We start from the raw sequence: 13,390 nt of genomic DNA, 5'->3' as shown, positions 1-13,390 counted from the left end.
CATCAGATAAGCAGAATTAGTTCCAGTTGCTGAGAACCCAGTCGGTCGTGTCAGCTCACAGCTCTCTGATGAGTGATGGCCATCCATCCATCCATTCAGACGGCCGTGCCGAGAGGCCCGGAGGCGGAGAGGCCGGCGCGTTTTGTGGGTGATGCGGCCAACTGAACGTCTGAACCGCACCATTCAGCGCCGAAGAAGGCACAAGTACTTGTACAGTTACTCAGTTCGGCAGCTGGACGACGGAGACAGACACAGGGGAAAAGGGGGAAGATCCCCTGCCTGTTTGCCTTCAACTCAACTGCTAAAATGCAGTTCTGAAGTAACGCACCCAGCCAATTAACACCAAAACCATCTTATAGTGTTAGGATTTCGCAGTCCATACACAAGAACAATGAACAGTAACCTCTCTCTTTGCATTGCTTAGTTCACTAAGAGGAGAGTTCTGAGCTGCGTTCCAGCAGCTAAGAACCTGAAGGTGAGCACAAGGGGGAGAAGACCTAAAGGGGGCAAAACTTAGCACCAACAGGCACCTAATTAAAGAGAAAGCCAAAAACTCTTCAGTCTGCACAATCCTATGTCAAGGGCCACGGGATGCATATCCTCAGATAGCGGCCACTGCAAGCACTGCTCTGCTTTGCTTATCTCCCGAAGCTGCGGTAGTGCGGTCCCTGTTCTTGGCGCCCGGCGCCACGAGGCTGCCCAGCAGGGTCCTGGCGATCTGCAGCTTGAGCTGCCCCCGCTTGAGCGGCGGCCTCTTCTCCTTGTTGCCGCCGCAGCCGTTGTAGGGGTACCCGTACTCCATTGCTAGCTTCTTCTCCTCCTCCTTCCTCTCTAGCTCGTGAGCTTCTGCTTAGCTCCTGGTGGCCTGCGCTGCTGCTTGCTGGTGGAGTGGAGAAGGCGAGAGCTGGATGGAGGATGCCTGGGTTGGGGAGGGAGGGATGAGTCTGGATTTTATAGCCGGGGTTTTCAGACATGTTGCGTTGGGATGCGGGAACGCGCGTTCTAATGTTTACTCCAGGCGCTGGGGTCCGGGAATAAAGTTGCAAGACTTGTTTTGTTTTCAGCCATGTGCTTGCCTTCGTCTCGTTGCGAGTGGGAGGAGCATCACTATCACTAATTCACTATCAGTTTCTCACTCTCTCAGCACGCTTCATTTCCTCAACTCATCACTGCCTCTTCCCTCCCTCCAGCATGAGGCAGCAGCGGTTAAAAAAATCTCTGAAGCATCCGTGAAGGGACAGGCGGGCCAGTGAGCAGCTAACAGGATTATTATGGATGGATTAGCCTCATGGCAAATTGGCAAATGCAGATGCTACGGCGCCCCTTTCTTGGACTAGATTTGTGCTGTGACTGGCCAAGTGGTGACAGCGCTTTTGCGTTAACTAATGCGCTAATTGGGACGCTGTTATAGGTTTTGCCTGAAACTCTTAAAGGCTGCGAGCAGCAACACATGTGGCCACTGACAGAGCCTGTCGGACGCGGATGGCGAAATTATTGCCGTTCAGAGCCCGCGTCGCACGGGACAACCTTTTTTGTCAGACTACCTGCAGGGGATGCGGCAGTTTTGTTGGGAGAGCATGCATCACATGGCGAAAATGGATGGGTGCGTTGGAGGAGGTGGTTGGAGGATGGATGGGGGGCACTCGATTACCAGCGCTAGTGCGAGCGGGTGGGGTGGCCGTGCCGCGGTGGCCCCTATTTTGGGTGCATTTAAGGTGATCGGTGAGTGAGCAGGCTGCTGCTGCGTCCTGCGTGGCGAGCGGCGACTGCGCTCCTCGCCTCCTCCCTTTTGGAGTGGGGTGAAGCTGTGAGCCCCGCACGCCCGGCACGGTAGGGTAGTACTGCCAGGAGCCGCGTGGGCGTCGCGATCGGTGTGGTCAGGTGGGACGCGAAGTTTTTCCGCACCGTTCGAGGAACCGTGGCCACGTCGTTGTCATCTTCTGTACGCGCGGCAGCACCGGAGACGAAAGGCAATCTAGCTTTCAAATTGTGGATCGGTGCGTATTGAACTTTTTGCAGTGCTTTGTTTTCTTACGGGGTAGTATGTAAAAGGGAAATAATGGAATGCTTGTGAATCCACCTCTAGTCAAGAAAGTTCTTCCTGATGTTGTCTGTGCTCAGAGAGATATGAAAGCATCACATCAACCTTGTCTTGCCCTGATACTATTTACTACGGTATCTACAGCATTTAACCTGGAAATGTACGTGGAAGAGCTTTTCGATTGGTTACAACTTACAAAACAAGTGATCAATGGGAACGGAAAGAAACTTGAAGCACCTTGGATGGACTAGCCACTGGTGAGTGGCGACTGGTGCCCCGTATGAGGAGCTTTCAGGTGGGGCGTTGTGCTGGCGTGTTGTCCATGTAAAGCCCAGCCCGGACACGAAAGTGCTGGCAGGACGTGACACCACTCGTCCGAATGCACGCACGCACGCACGAAAGGCACATGCTCAATCAGGATGCCGCATCATTTTTTACATTCGAAGATATTGACATCTGACAGTGAACCTGTTAAGAAAAAAAAAGTATTCCGAGTGCTCTTTTAAAAGGAAGCACGATAGAGTAAAGCAAACGCTTGTGCAATTGGCTCGTGCGGCGACCATTGTTACCATGGTATCGCCACGCCGTGCTTTACATAGAACCACGCAGTTGCCTGTACCGAATGGAAAAAACAGATGGGGAGAAGTGAGAACATTACCAGTCATGTAAGACAGGCAGAGCCCCGATCATAGTACATCAGTGCAGATGCAGTAGCCAGCAAAATGATAAAGGCAGCCAGAAAGTCACCAGAACAACGCTACGCTTTCTGTAAGGTGTTTACAGCCGAGAGCAATATGTTCCATGAACTGCTTTGTAATTTACCTTCTATTTGGTGCGTTTCTTTCATGTGTATTGATAACTTACAGCCAATCGACAAAATTAACAGGCAAAACATAACTTATTCGTTCTCTCCCCTCAAGTGACAGTCCAAAGAATCTATAAACCTAAAAGAAGGTAAAAGTGGGGGAAACTAAATACACCAATACATAATTTTAAAAATGGCACCTTATGTTGTGACTTAACAACATTGGTGCAGACCAGCCAGAGGACGTCAATCCAATTTTATTTCCTCCAACTGATCTTCCTGCCCGTCCATATCTTTTGTGCTCCTTTCCACACTTGGTATATCGCCATCCATTTTGGGCACCTCTAATCTGGGCTCGCTCTCTCGTTTGGGTGTTTCTATTCTTTCTTCATCCTCTTTTGGCGAGTCACCCTGCCTTTCATCGTACTTCTTGGGTGTTTCAACCCTTCCAGTGTTATTATTCAGCTTGCCATTTGTTGACTCATCAGTGCCGTTCTGCTTGCCCTGTGACGAACCAAGGCAGGGTACAAATAACTTCAAATCAGGCAAAGTATGTGACAAATCAAAAGTCCAATTATCCTAGATGAGGTAAAGTCTAAAGCTTATATGTGACAAATCAAAATATATAAGAACACTCCAAGAATCTCGAAGAAAAGTAACAAGAAGCAAAGGCCTTTCTCCAGAATATGGCAGAAGCCAACCCCTCTAAAATGTTTACCAGGAGGTAGGAAGAACTTCAGTATAATAGCAGTCCAAACTTATATTCACCACGGTCAATAGCAGGTTGAATCAGTTTGGAAGAACTTCAGTATAATAGTAGTCTGAACTTATAAAAATTACAGTTTAAGTTATCTTATAGCATACATAATTTTTTTAGATTGCAAGCAGCAAGACAACTCATGGCAAGTTCTATCTTTCTGAACGACATTCTTAATGACAGGAAGATATAACACTCACAGCATCTTTCAGGTACCACACTATTGGGCTCACAAATTCTAGAAACAAGACAGTGAAATGTTTTACTCCTTTTGCAGTCAGCTGGAAGATCAGTCTGACAATAGAGTGATAGACACACAAAACTTTAGTACCTTATCACACTATTACCTCCTCACAGCAAGTTTAAGACTTGAGCAAAATTTCCCAAAACGAAAATGCCCTGTCACGGATCAGGTTTTCTTCCGTATCAACGAGCATGTGGGGAACAGGCAAAGAGTTTTTCTACTCTCAGATTAGCTTATGTTGCTGTTCTGGTCGGTTATTGTGTATTGTGTTTAGTTTTATTAATCCCTTAGTTATTTTTTCTAGTGTCGTTATCTTTGCTTTAGTTAGCAATGCTACTGTTTGTTTTTTATGTCGCAACTGCTTTCTTCTAATTAACGCAATGCAGAGCTCCTGACATCTTTACAGAAAAAAGGAAAAAAAACTGTTAGAGGAGTGAGATTTTGATGTCCCCAACTTAGGAGTTTGAGTAAATAATTTACTAGTATAAGTGTGATACTGCACTGCAATAAAAGGATTATCTAATATCCAGTAAATCATAATCCACCAACCAAAAGACAGTACCTTGTTCTTGTCTCGCCAGCCGTGGGAAAATGGAGCAAGCAAACTTATTCTTCTAGGCTGGAACTCCTGTGATGAATCTTGGTTCGCTTGACCAGGTGATCCATCTCGTGTTGGGGTTCTTCAAGGAATGAAAAATTAAGCAGCAGTGTAAGGTTAGCAGTGGAGAACCACAACAGAAAATGAGTGGAACATTTCACAAGGAAAGATTAGTAGGTCAAATCACATTTACTTGCATTTGGGAAAAAAATTCTTATTGAAAAAAGGGAATGGACAAGTTCAACAAATTGGTCATTATGAGTACCGATCTGGTCAATGGTACCTTGGAGAAGGAGAAGGAGACGGCAGCTGTGCTTTCTGCTGACCAGATTGGTACTGAAGCGTTGCCTCTAGCATTGTTTCCGCCATAACTGCTCTGTTCTCCATTTGTGCAAGTGAAGCCATTGCTTCCTCGTACTTCTCCTGTACACATAACCAAGTACACAAGCAGCAAACTATAAGCTGAACAAAGAAAATTGACTTGCTTTATTCTTCAGAGCAGGAAAAACCATTTATGGCAAAGGCCATTGTAGCTTTTTAAAGGAACCTAGATATCAGAGCATGTGTACTGCAACGCATAGCTTCATATAAATATCAACAAATCCAGTAGGAACAGTTTTTCGAGAGCAGGAAAAAGCAAGGTATTGTAAAGGCTATTATAAACTCAAAGCTATCTTCCAGTTGCTATACAAAAAAAAAAGACCAGTTGTCACACAAGCAAACATGGCAGTCAGATCAAGACATATAATAAGCATGCAAACACAACAGCATGGATTCTAGCTCAAACGGAATTAACCTGGAGAACATGCGCAGCATATTTCTGAGAAGCAGCATCTTGCTCAGCGCAGATGCGGGCATCCTCTGTGACTTTCTGTTCTTGCTCCACACGCATCAGGATCTGCAATTGACCTAGTTGGTGGGTAGCTGCATATGATATAGTGGTAACAAGGTTTAGAGCAGCATATGGATAAGAATTGTACCTGAAGCATTGCTTGCTCCTGTTCCTGCTTGTCTGATAGAGCTTGCCTTAGCTCTGATAACTCTTGTTCCAACTGCTCGACCTAGGAATTGACAGGCAAATATAGAAACAATTATATTCCAAGGAACCAAGAAATTTTCATCTAGAAAGGTTAGCTACTTTACTAATAACTGTTAATTAAACAGGATATTCTAACAGATAAATTGGCTGCGAAAAGATATGATACTATTTTGCAAACTTCAGGTTTAACATGCAAGATCCCAACAAATTCAGCAAACATGGTCTCAAAAAGAAAAATCAACACAGCCAAACAGAGATGAAAAAACATCTTTTGTAGTTACCTTTGCACTAAGTTCACGTCTGTTATCTTGCTTAACCATTTCCATCAGTGCTGTCTCTAATTCATCAGCCCTAGATAAAGATAATTAAAAAAAAGTTAATTCAATATGCAAGTAAATAAGCACTCATGTTTAATCCTTGTGAGTACTGACCAAAGAGACTGACTCTTGTAAAATGCAGGGCACACTAATGGGGCAGGCACTGTATGAAGATATAGCTATGACTCTTTCTGTACCACCGCATAGAAAGGATTGCATTTTCCACTCTAAATTGGTAAACAAAAACATAAACGCATCCTGACAATGAGGAAGAGCATACATATCCACCTTTTCTGCGCCAATAAAATGACCTTGTCCATGAATCCTTAGTATACTTTACTCTTTAGTTACTGAAATATTGATATTAATGGAACAACAGATGCAGACTATATTTCTGGCTTGCAAACCAGTGATGATCAAGACCATTTTGTAAAGCAGATGATGTAGCCTACTCAACTATAGAACAAGGACTTTTGGCATAAATATTTTGATCACAACATTGAGTAATCAACATATTTCCCAAGTACAATATCACGAAACCTTCCCTATTTACCTTCACTTACATCTAAAAGTGCCCTGTATCCTCTATTTTCACCATCCCTTGGTGAAAGGCTTTCATGGAAGAAAGTTGAAGATCACTTCTAAGGAACATATGCCCCATCTTCGTCCCCCTCTCCTGTTAACCCATGAAATAGTGGCCATGTGGACCCAAGGTTGCAAGTAAACGATATGCAAGGACCATTTTCTTACCACTTTAGGAGACAAACCGGCACAACTAGAGTTATAGTATATAGTTCTGATGATTTTGAGTACGTCCATGACTATAGTATTTTACAATAACAGTATCCATGATAAACATGTAAGCTTCTCTCTAATACAAAGATACGCAGATCTTCCATGTGTTCGATAAAGAAAAATAAACATGTAAGCTCAACTAATTTTGACTGAAAAAATCATCAAACTTGACTAACTTACGCACATATGTAGAATACATCTAGATGAGCTCTCACTAGTGGGCTACTAGAGCATGGTGATTGCGGTGAGAAAAAAAAATTCAAGGTTTAGCTACAGAACAATGACGTGCAGCCAGCCAGTGGTAAATATGACAGGAACCATCACTGATTGACCTAAGTTCCAAAAATAATTACTTAAAATGGTGCATGTAATGTTTGTTCATATTTTTATGGACAGGAAATGACTCAAGCAACCTAAAGGTCACAGTCTTGAATATTTGAAACTAACCTCAGAACAGCTGATCTTCTCTCCTCTAGCAATTGGCACAATTCTCCCTTCAGCCAGACCACCTGAGAAAATACAACCAAATATAAATTTTTAGATTTTTAAGGAAAAAGCTACTATTTAAGTATAAATTCAAGGAGAAAAATAGACAGGAAATCAAGACTGATCTACATATTTCTTTACAATGATGGAGTATACAGGTTGCAAAAGTTGCTACAAAATGCTCACACAATACATAACCTGTAACTATAATTCCCCGGGGATATGGTGCCCGGTAGCATGCTAACTATAAGAACTACATTAATTGGGCCAGGAGTTCTATCGCTTTGCGGTAAGCCGGTAATGCCCAGATGCATTTGCATAAATTATCATACCAAGAAAATGCAGGATAGACTATAAGATTATGAACAGTAGTCCTTGTTGGATATGTAAACTACTGGATGCCATTCAATTTTATTTCAGGAATAGTTAAGTCACCTACTTCATAAAAAAGCAGTTTGCTCTAACAAAAGTGAAAAGTAACATCTATTACTTTTTTGACCACCCATCTTATCGTTCAGATAAGATATCCAGCAAAAACAAAAAAAAGGATGGATGTAAATTGTGAACAGCTTTCTCAAAGGCTAAGTGTGCATGGAACCATATAAACTTCCGCATAAATAGACTGAACAACGAATAACGTAACTAATGGAAATGTTTTATTAGTCTGTCGCTTAAGTTCAATGAAAGCACAGCTTTACAATTTGGAGACGAAAAAAAAAAGTTTAGTATAATGAGAAGGATACCTGGTCTTTAGGATCAGGCAAAGAATCAATCTCAGAGTTGATAGTGAGACCACGATACATATCATTCATATTACCAGAACTGGTTTCTTGGTTCCTATCGCCATCTGTTGAGTCATTTGACTGTTCTTCTGATAATGACACCAAGGGTTCAGTTTCACGTTTGAAATTATATAGTTTAGATGCAAGACTGTTGGTGTCCCTCCAGACACGAAGGCCTCTTGCTCTCTGTTCCATTGAAGAGATAACAGATGGCCGGTGTTTATTCCTCAGTTCTTGCAGCCTGGCTTCACCTATAGCTTGATATCCCATGCAAGCTGTTAAAACAAGCTGGCTACTATCAAAAGTAGAGCCAGCTAAAGATTGCAAAAGGGTTACAGCATCCCCAGCATCTTTTGTTGTCACAAGTGCAGGACCTGCAATTAGCATTGGTAATAACTAATAAGCCTCCATCCATGACCTAACTTCCGAGATATTTGTTAGGTTTGGCGTCAATAAAGCAAAAGAGGGACCCCAGTACCATACAACTCCATCAGTGCAAGGGCTGTCCGGAAGAGCATCACACGGTTTCCCTCAAAGAGAAGCACATCCCAAACACGAAGAACTGAAAGTTTTAAATAGCAACAAAATGGTTAGCATGATTATAGAGAAGATAATAGTAAACTCATAATGCACTCTAAATACAGAATATTAGTCCAAGCTTAGTGGCACAGATCAAGAAGACACCAAATCTAGGAAAAAGTTGGTGGTAGACCTTACACAGATATATTTAATGGAACACTGCAACTAATGAGGGTAGAAAGTGACACTGTGACAGTATTGCAGTAGCACTAGTGATCTCTCAAAAGGTCCCATAGTTTGAATGGCGATTCTCAAGAAACATAGATATTGCAAGAGCAGAGGACATATCATTTTGAAAAGAAAAGGATAGTGTTTCGAAAAGCACAAAACAAAGCTTACCACTTTCCCAGGGAAGCATGTTCATGAAAATAGATAGGAACCATGGTCCAGTAACCCATGCAACTTGTACACCAAGGTAATCAAGATGATTTACTGTAAAAAGTACATGAATGTTCTTGTGAAACTTGTGTTATTAACATATCATTAAGCCATAAGGTAAAATAATGAAATATCGAAGGAATAAGTCACCTAGTTTTGGGAATCTCTCTCGGACTAACTCCTCTAAAACAAGCTGATCCACCTATGGGGAAACCAAAATGCAGATAATGTAAAATAAACAAAGAAGATTAAAGGTCAAACCAGTGAACCACCCAATAGCATGCAAGCATTATAATAAAGAAAAGGGAAATTTATAATACCTGAGATTCGATCATTTCTTCAGAGAAGTAACCATCAAAATAGTCATCCATAATGCCTGTCAATGCCCTGTGGACCCCATGAAAACATACAAAAAGGAGTTTAGTTCAGCAGTACAATTATGCAATCAATATTTCAGCTGAAATAACATGAAACATCGTAGTTGTACTACAGAACCTACCAAAATGCATTCTCCTCTGGCATCAGTAGAAGTAACAAACCCGCAAAGAAGTTCATTGCCTGCATTATTTTTAGGACTAGTTTTAGCATTGAGTAGTCAGTGCATGCGAGTGCAAACGTTTGATGATTATATTATAAAATAAAAAACCCTAGACTCGGGGGGGAGGACACCCCCCTGATTTAGCTTTAAGCATGAGCCCACCTAAACCTGTCAAGGGCAGGAAGCTCACCAGGGCTTGCTTCTTTGGCAGCCTGGGACCCTGCAACCATTGCACAGGGAGGTGGACCCATGACATGCGTCACCCGGGTTCGAGCCAAAGTGGGCCCAATGTCTATAAGCTGGTTTTGGCTTTGTACTTTGATATTGTGTTTTACTTCTTCTTAATATATTGGCAGGCAGTTCTCCTTCCAGTTTGAGAGAAAAAGAAAGAGTAAATAGTAACAGCAACAAAACAAGTTATTTCAAAAAAAATACAAGATTATATGTGATTTAGCCATGATCGATTTCGCTTTTTCATTAAAAGTTTGAAGGGTATATCTATCATAGTCCATACGGTGGGCCATGTTTTTAGACTTCAGATACCAATATTTCGATGAGATTACACCTGAAAACTCCCCCAACAAGCTTACAGCATCATTGACATGAAAAACAATACGATAAGCATTAGGGAAGAGATGTACCTGGCAGTAACCAACTGATGGATTGTGTCTAGCATAAGCTGTGAGCAAGCGTCTTAATGCATTTCTACCATCCTCATCTAGTGCGGGATGCCCTGGAAATGTTCTAGGCAAATCCTAAAAGGCTCCACAGTAAAAGATGACATTAACAAATGAAATATTGTATTCCCTTTAGAGTAAAAAAAATCATAATGATCCACATACCTTCTCTATTTGCCCTTTCCACTTTTCAGAAGAAAATGGTTGAGATGCTTTTGGTTTTCCATTACCACCCTCCCTAGTTGGAGAATCGGAACATTTGCTGTCTTCTTTTTCATCATCCGCTGCAAGGAGACCCTCATAGTACCCTTTCACCCGACGAGCTCCAATACCAATAAAAGCTTGCCACAGCTGTCTCCACAAATCAAAAGGATTTGTTATTTTAGTAGAAAATACATCAATTCTGGTTCTAGAAAAATGCAATATGTACCTCTCCTCTCAGAGCCATTGGAAGCCCATCCCGGACCAAACATTCTAATTCTTCCTTCCAAGGATAATAATCTTCTTGGTCTGCACCTCTATTTGTACCTGAGTCAGCATTGGCAATGTCAGCTGCAGGCACTTCTTGGCTAGGATCAACCTTCTCTACGTCATAAAACTCATCATCAGAATCCTCCGATGGTTTGCTCTCTTCAGGATTATCAGGGTGCAGTTCATCCCCCGTGTACCCCTCTTTAACAGAAGAAAATTGCTTTTTCTTGACACGTGAGTTCATCATCTCCCCGATGTGGCCCAAAGAGGGCCTGATTTCAGACCATATCTGGATCTTATGTGGTCTTTGCTGCCTCAATGTTTTCTCATCTGGCCTGGCATCCTCAGCATTCTTGCCAGGAGGTCCATCATCCTCGTTGGAAGGTGCAACCTTGACGTCCTCTCCAGATGATTCTCCATCCTCAGCCTGCCGATCCAGAAAATTCTTCCATCTCTCGGACCTCTCCTCTTCCTCCTCCTGCAGAGCCAACAGCACAATATATGCAACTCAGCAAGATGAAATAACATGGTGCAAAATGTAGGAATCCGGCAGGGGGGCTGCTCTTCCACCTTGTAGATATTTGCATACTCTCTGTACCGCTGCAGGTGCTGTGGCCGCACAGCAAAACCATAAGCGTCCCTGTACCACCACCCAATGCGTCAGTCAGAAATGTACTAGTGATAGTCAATGCCGCAACAATGAAGTACAGTGCTCTTTATCAGAGACCCGGGACAAATCAATTTGCTAAAACCCATCACGCCCACTAAATTTAGCTTAAGAATTCATTTGTACTAGTATGGAAAAGTAATCGACATTTTCGCATCACTCAGATCCTGCAAAAGCATCACAGAACCACAATTCGAACATTTTGAAAACAAAAGTAATCCATCAAGTCAGAAATGCGGAGATCTAGGCGCTGCATTGCCCAAATTCGGCCCCCTAATATCTCGCCCCGGATCGAGATCCCCGCGAAAGCCAAAAATATCTCCGAAACACACGAGCGGAAGTCTCGAGCAGGAACTCCGCGAAAAAAAAATAAAACCCGAAGCAGCATAGACCAACCAACGCGTCGCCGAGATGCGCGCGGCTGGCGGGCTGGGTGAGTCGGGAACGAACCGCTTGTGCTCGAAGGCGATGAAGGGGAGGGCCTTGGCCTTCATCTCCTCTCCCGCGGCGTCGGCCACCCAGCGCCGTACCCCCCGCCCTACCACCACCCTCCTGGTCGTCTGCCTCCGGCGAACTCAGCGACGGCGTCGGCCGGTGGTGCTGGCGTAGGCGGGCAAAAGCGAAGCGTACGGTGCGGGAGTGAGGACTGGAGTGGAGTGCGATTCGAGCTCAAGGGTCGGCTGCGACCCCGATTATTGTACTGCGGCAGCGCTGCCGCTGAGATTTGAGATTTGATCTGCGTGGCAGCGTGCAACCGCGGAGCGCCCGCCTGGCTACCGCCTACTGGGGAGTTGGGGAATCGGAGGAGCGCCTTAAATATTTTTCAACTTTTCCCCTTACTTTTTGCCATTTTTTATGTGGCTTTTCTCTCGCCTCTTTGGTTGTAATTAATCTGGGGTTCCGGGTGCATGGAGATTGGGAAGACGGGCACTTGGGAGTGACCCCGGCCGCCCTCGTGGCCTGTTCTGCTTCGTCGACATGGGCGGGTTCGGTGTTCAGTGACACGCCGAGATCCCGATTCTCCGTGTCAGGTGTAGCTGTGCTCGTTTCTGTGGTCTGAATTTCTGGAGTTAAAATTTGTACAATGCTCGTACGTGCCTCACACAAAAATAGCTGGAGTATTTTCCAGCGTGCGTGTGAGGGTGGGAAGAGGATCCTCTGCAGTACTTCAAAGCGCAGTTGGGTTACTGAAGTGCGGTTCCGGCTCCACACGTCGGTGATCACGCACCACTGCGGACGAGTCCCGTCGGTGAGCTCGCAGAACAATCACTTGGCTTGCATGTCGGTCCCAAATCCAAATGATGGGTACGTGCCTCCTGCCGCAGCAGGGGCAGGCTGGGGGATCCATCACGCGAGAGAGCAGGGCTACTGCTGGGTCCTCCCAGCCCAGGCAAGCAGACATCTGAAGCAGGCAGGCCGCAGGCACAGCTAGCGGTGCAGTACTGCAGCCTCTACGGCCACTTTCGGCGCCTCAAACGTCTTCAATTTTACTGTAACTGCTAACCGCTTTTCATCTTTCCGTACGCTACTTGCGGCAGCGTCATCCAAACAACAACGATCCACATCCACTGCAGCTGTTGGGAGGGAGGCCATCGACGCGATCCGGAACTTGATGCTATATTTATCGAGCAGACGGGCACTGTCATTTTCATTCTTGTCGTGTTTGTTAAATATAGCCACAGAGGTAAGATCCGACGTGTCAGGCTGCTAGTTCGACTTGTCATGGCGGAGCCGGACGTTACCTGATCGTGCTTACGCCGCTGGCTGTTCTGCACTTGTGCTCGTCCAAGGTCCAACCACCGCTCAGGCCCTAGGCTCGCAGGCGGCAGCTCCAACGACCACTCCGTCCGGACCGTGCGCGTGCCGTGACCTACTACAGTGTGACACGGAACCGTGCTCCCAAGTCCCAACCCTTCTCGTCCGTTGGCAGGCGGATTTGGGCACCGGAAGTCCCGGACAAACTCCACCTCTCAGCCAGTCCCGTCCTGTCGCGCTCGTTTATAATTTATTAACGGAACGATGTTGCACGAGCACACGACCTGCACGGCAAACGTACTCCGTACAGGCTAACCGGAGCACTGGCAAATGAGCAGCGATCCAGACAGAGAACCCATGAGAATGGGAGATCACTGGCCGCTCCAGCAAGCATGGGGCAGGACACCTGTGGACCAGCGGCCGTCCTGGCGAGAAAGTGAGAGCCCACCTAGGCACGCCGG

At 44.8% G+C, this 13,390-nt stretch overlaps 1 protein-coding gene across 1 annotated transcript; it reads right to left on the bottom strand.

Annotated features, from left to right (window-relative positions):
* Nucleotides 1–2,836: 2,836 nt before the first annotated feature.
* Nucleotides 2,837–11,982, bottom strand: LOC112894152 (TBC1 domain family member 8B-like). The gene is made up of 18 exons (XM_025961775.1): nucleotides 11,625–11,982; nucleotides 11,078–11,147; nucleotides 10,467–10,985; nucleotides 10,202–10,387; nucleotides 10,001–10,114; nucleotides 9,321–9,379; nucleotides 9,142–9,208; nucleotides 8,972–9,023; nucleotides 8,783–8,875; nucleotides 8,343–8,426; nucleotides 7,826–8,238; nucleotides 7,044–7,105; nucleotides 5,766–5,835; nucleotides 5,426–5,506; nucleotides 5,242–5,343; nucleotides 4,729–4,868; nucleotides 4,410–4,527; nucleotides 2,837–3,350 (listed from the first exon to the last, which is right to left on the bottom strand). Exons 1-18 carry the CDS (start codon nucleotides 11,666–11,668, stop codon nucleotides 3,093–3,095), a joined length of 2,532 nt encoding a protein of 843 aa, XP_025817560.1. The 5' UTR covers nucleotides 11,669–11,982; the 3' UTR covers nucleotides 2,837–3,092.
* Between the last annotated feature and the right edge of the window lie 1,408 nt (nucleotides 11,983–13,390).

The sequence above is a fragment of the Panicum hallii genome, chromosome 5, assembly GCF_002211085.1.
Source record: "Panicum hallii strain FIL2 chromosome 5, PHallii_v3.1, whole genome shotgun sequence".
Classification (NCBI taxonomy): domain Eukaryota; kingdom Viridiplantae; phylum Streptophyta; class Magnoliopsida; order Poales; family Poaceae; genus Panicum; species Panicum hallii.
Note: the sequence above shows the minus strand (reverse complement) of the source record. Positions and strands in the feature narration are given on the sequence as shown.

Bases quoted from the DNA above. Each gene is read 5' to 3' on its own strand.
- LOC112894152 (XM_025961775.1), bottom strand. From the start codon at position 11,668: ATGAAGGCCAAGGCCCTCCCCTTCATCGCCTTCGAGCACAAGCG. The intron at 9,380-10,000 runs GTACATCTCTTC...AAAATAATGCAG, and splicing joins CATCAGTTGGTTACTGCCAG to GCAATGAACTTCTTTGCGGG. The intron at 5,344-5,425 runs GTACAATTCTTA...GGTCAATTGCAG, and splicing joins AGGAGCAAGCAATGCTTCAG to ATCCTGATGCGTGTGGAGCA.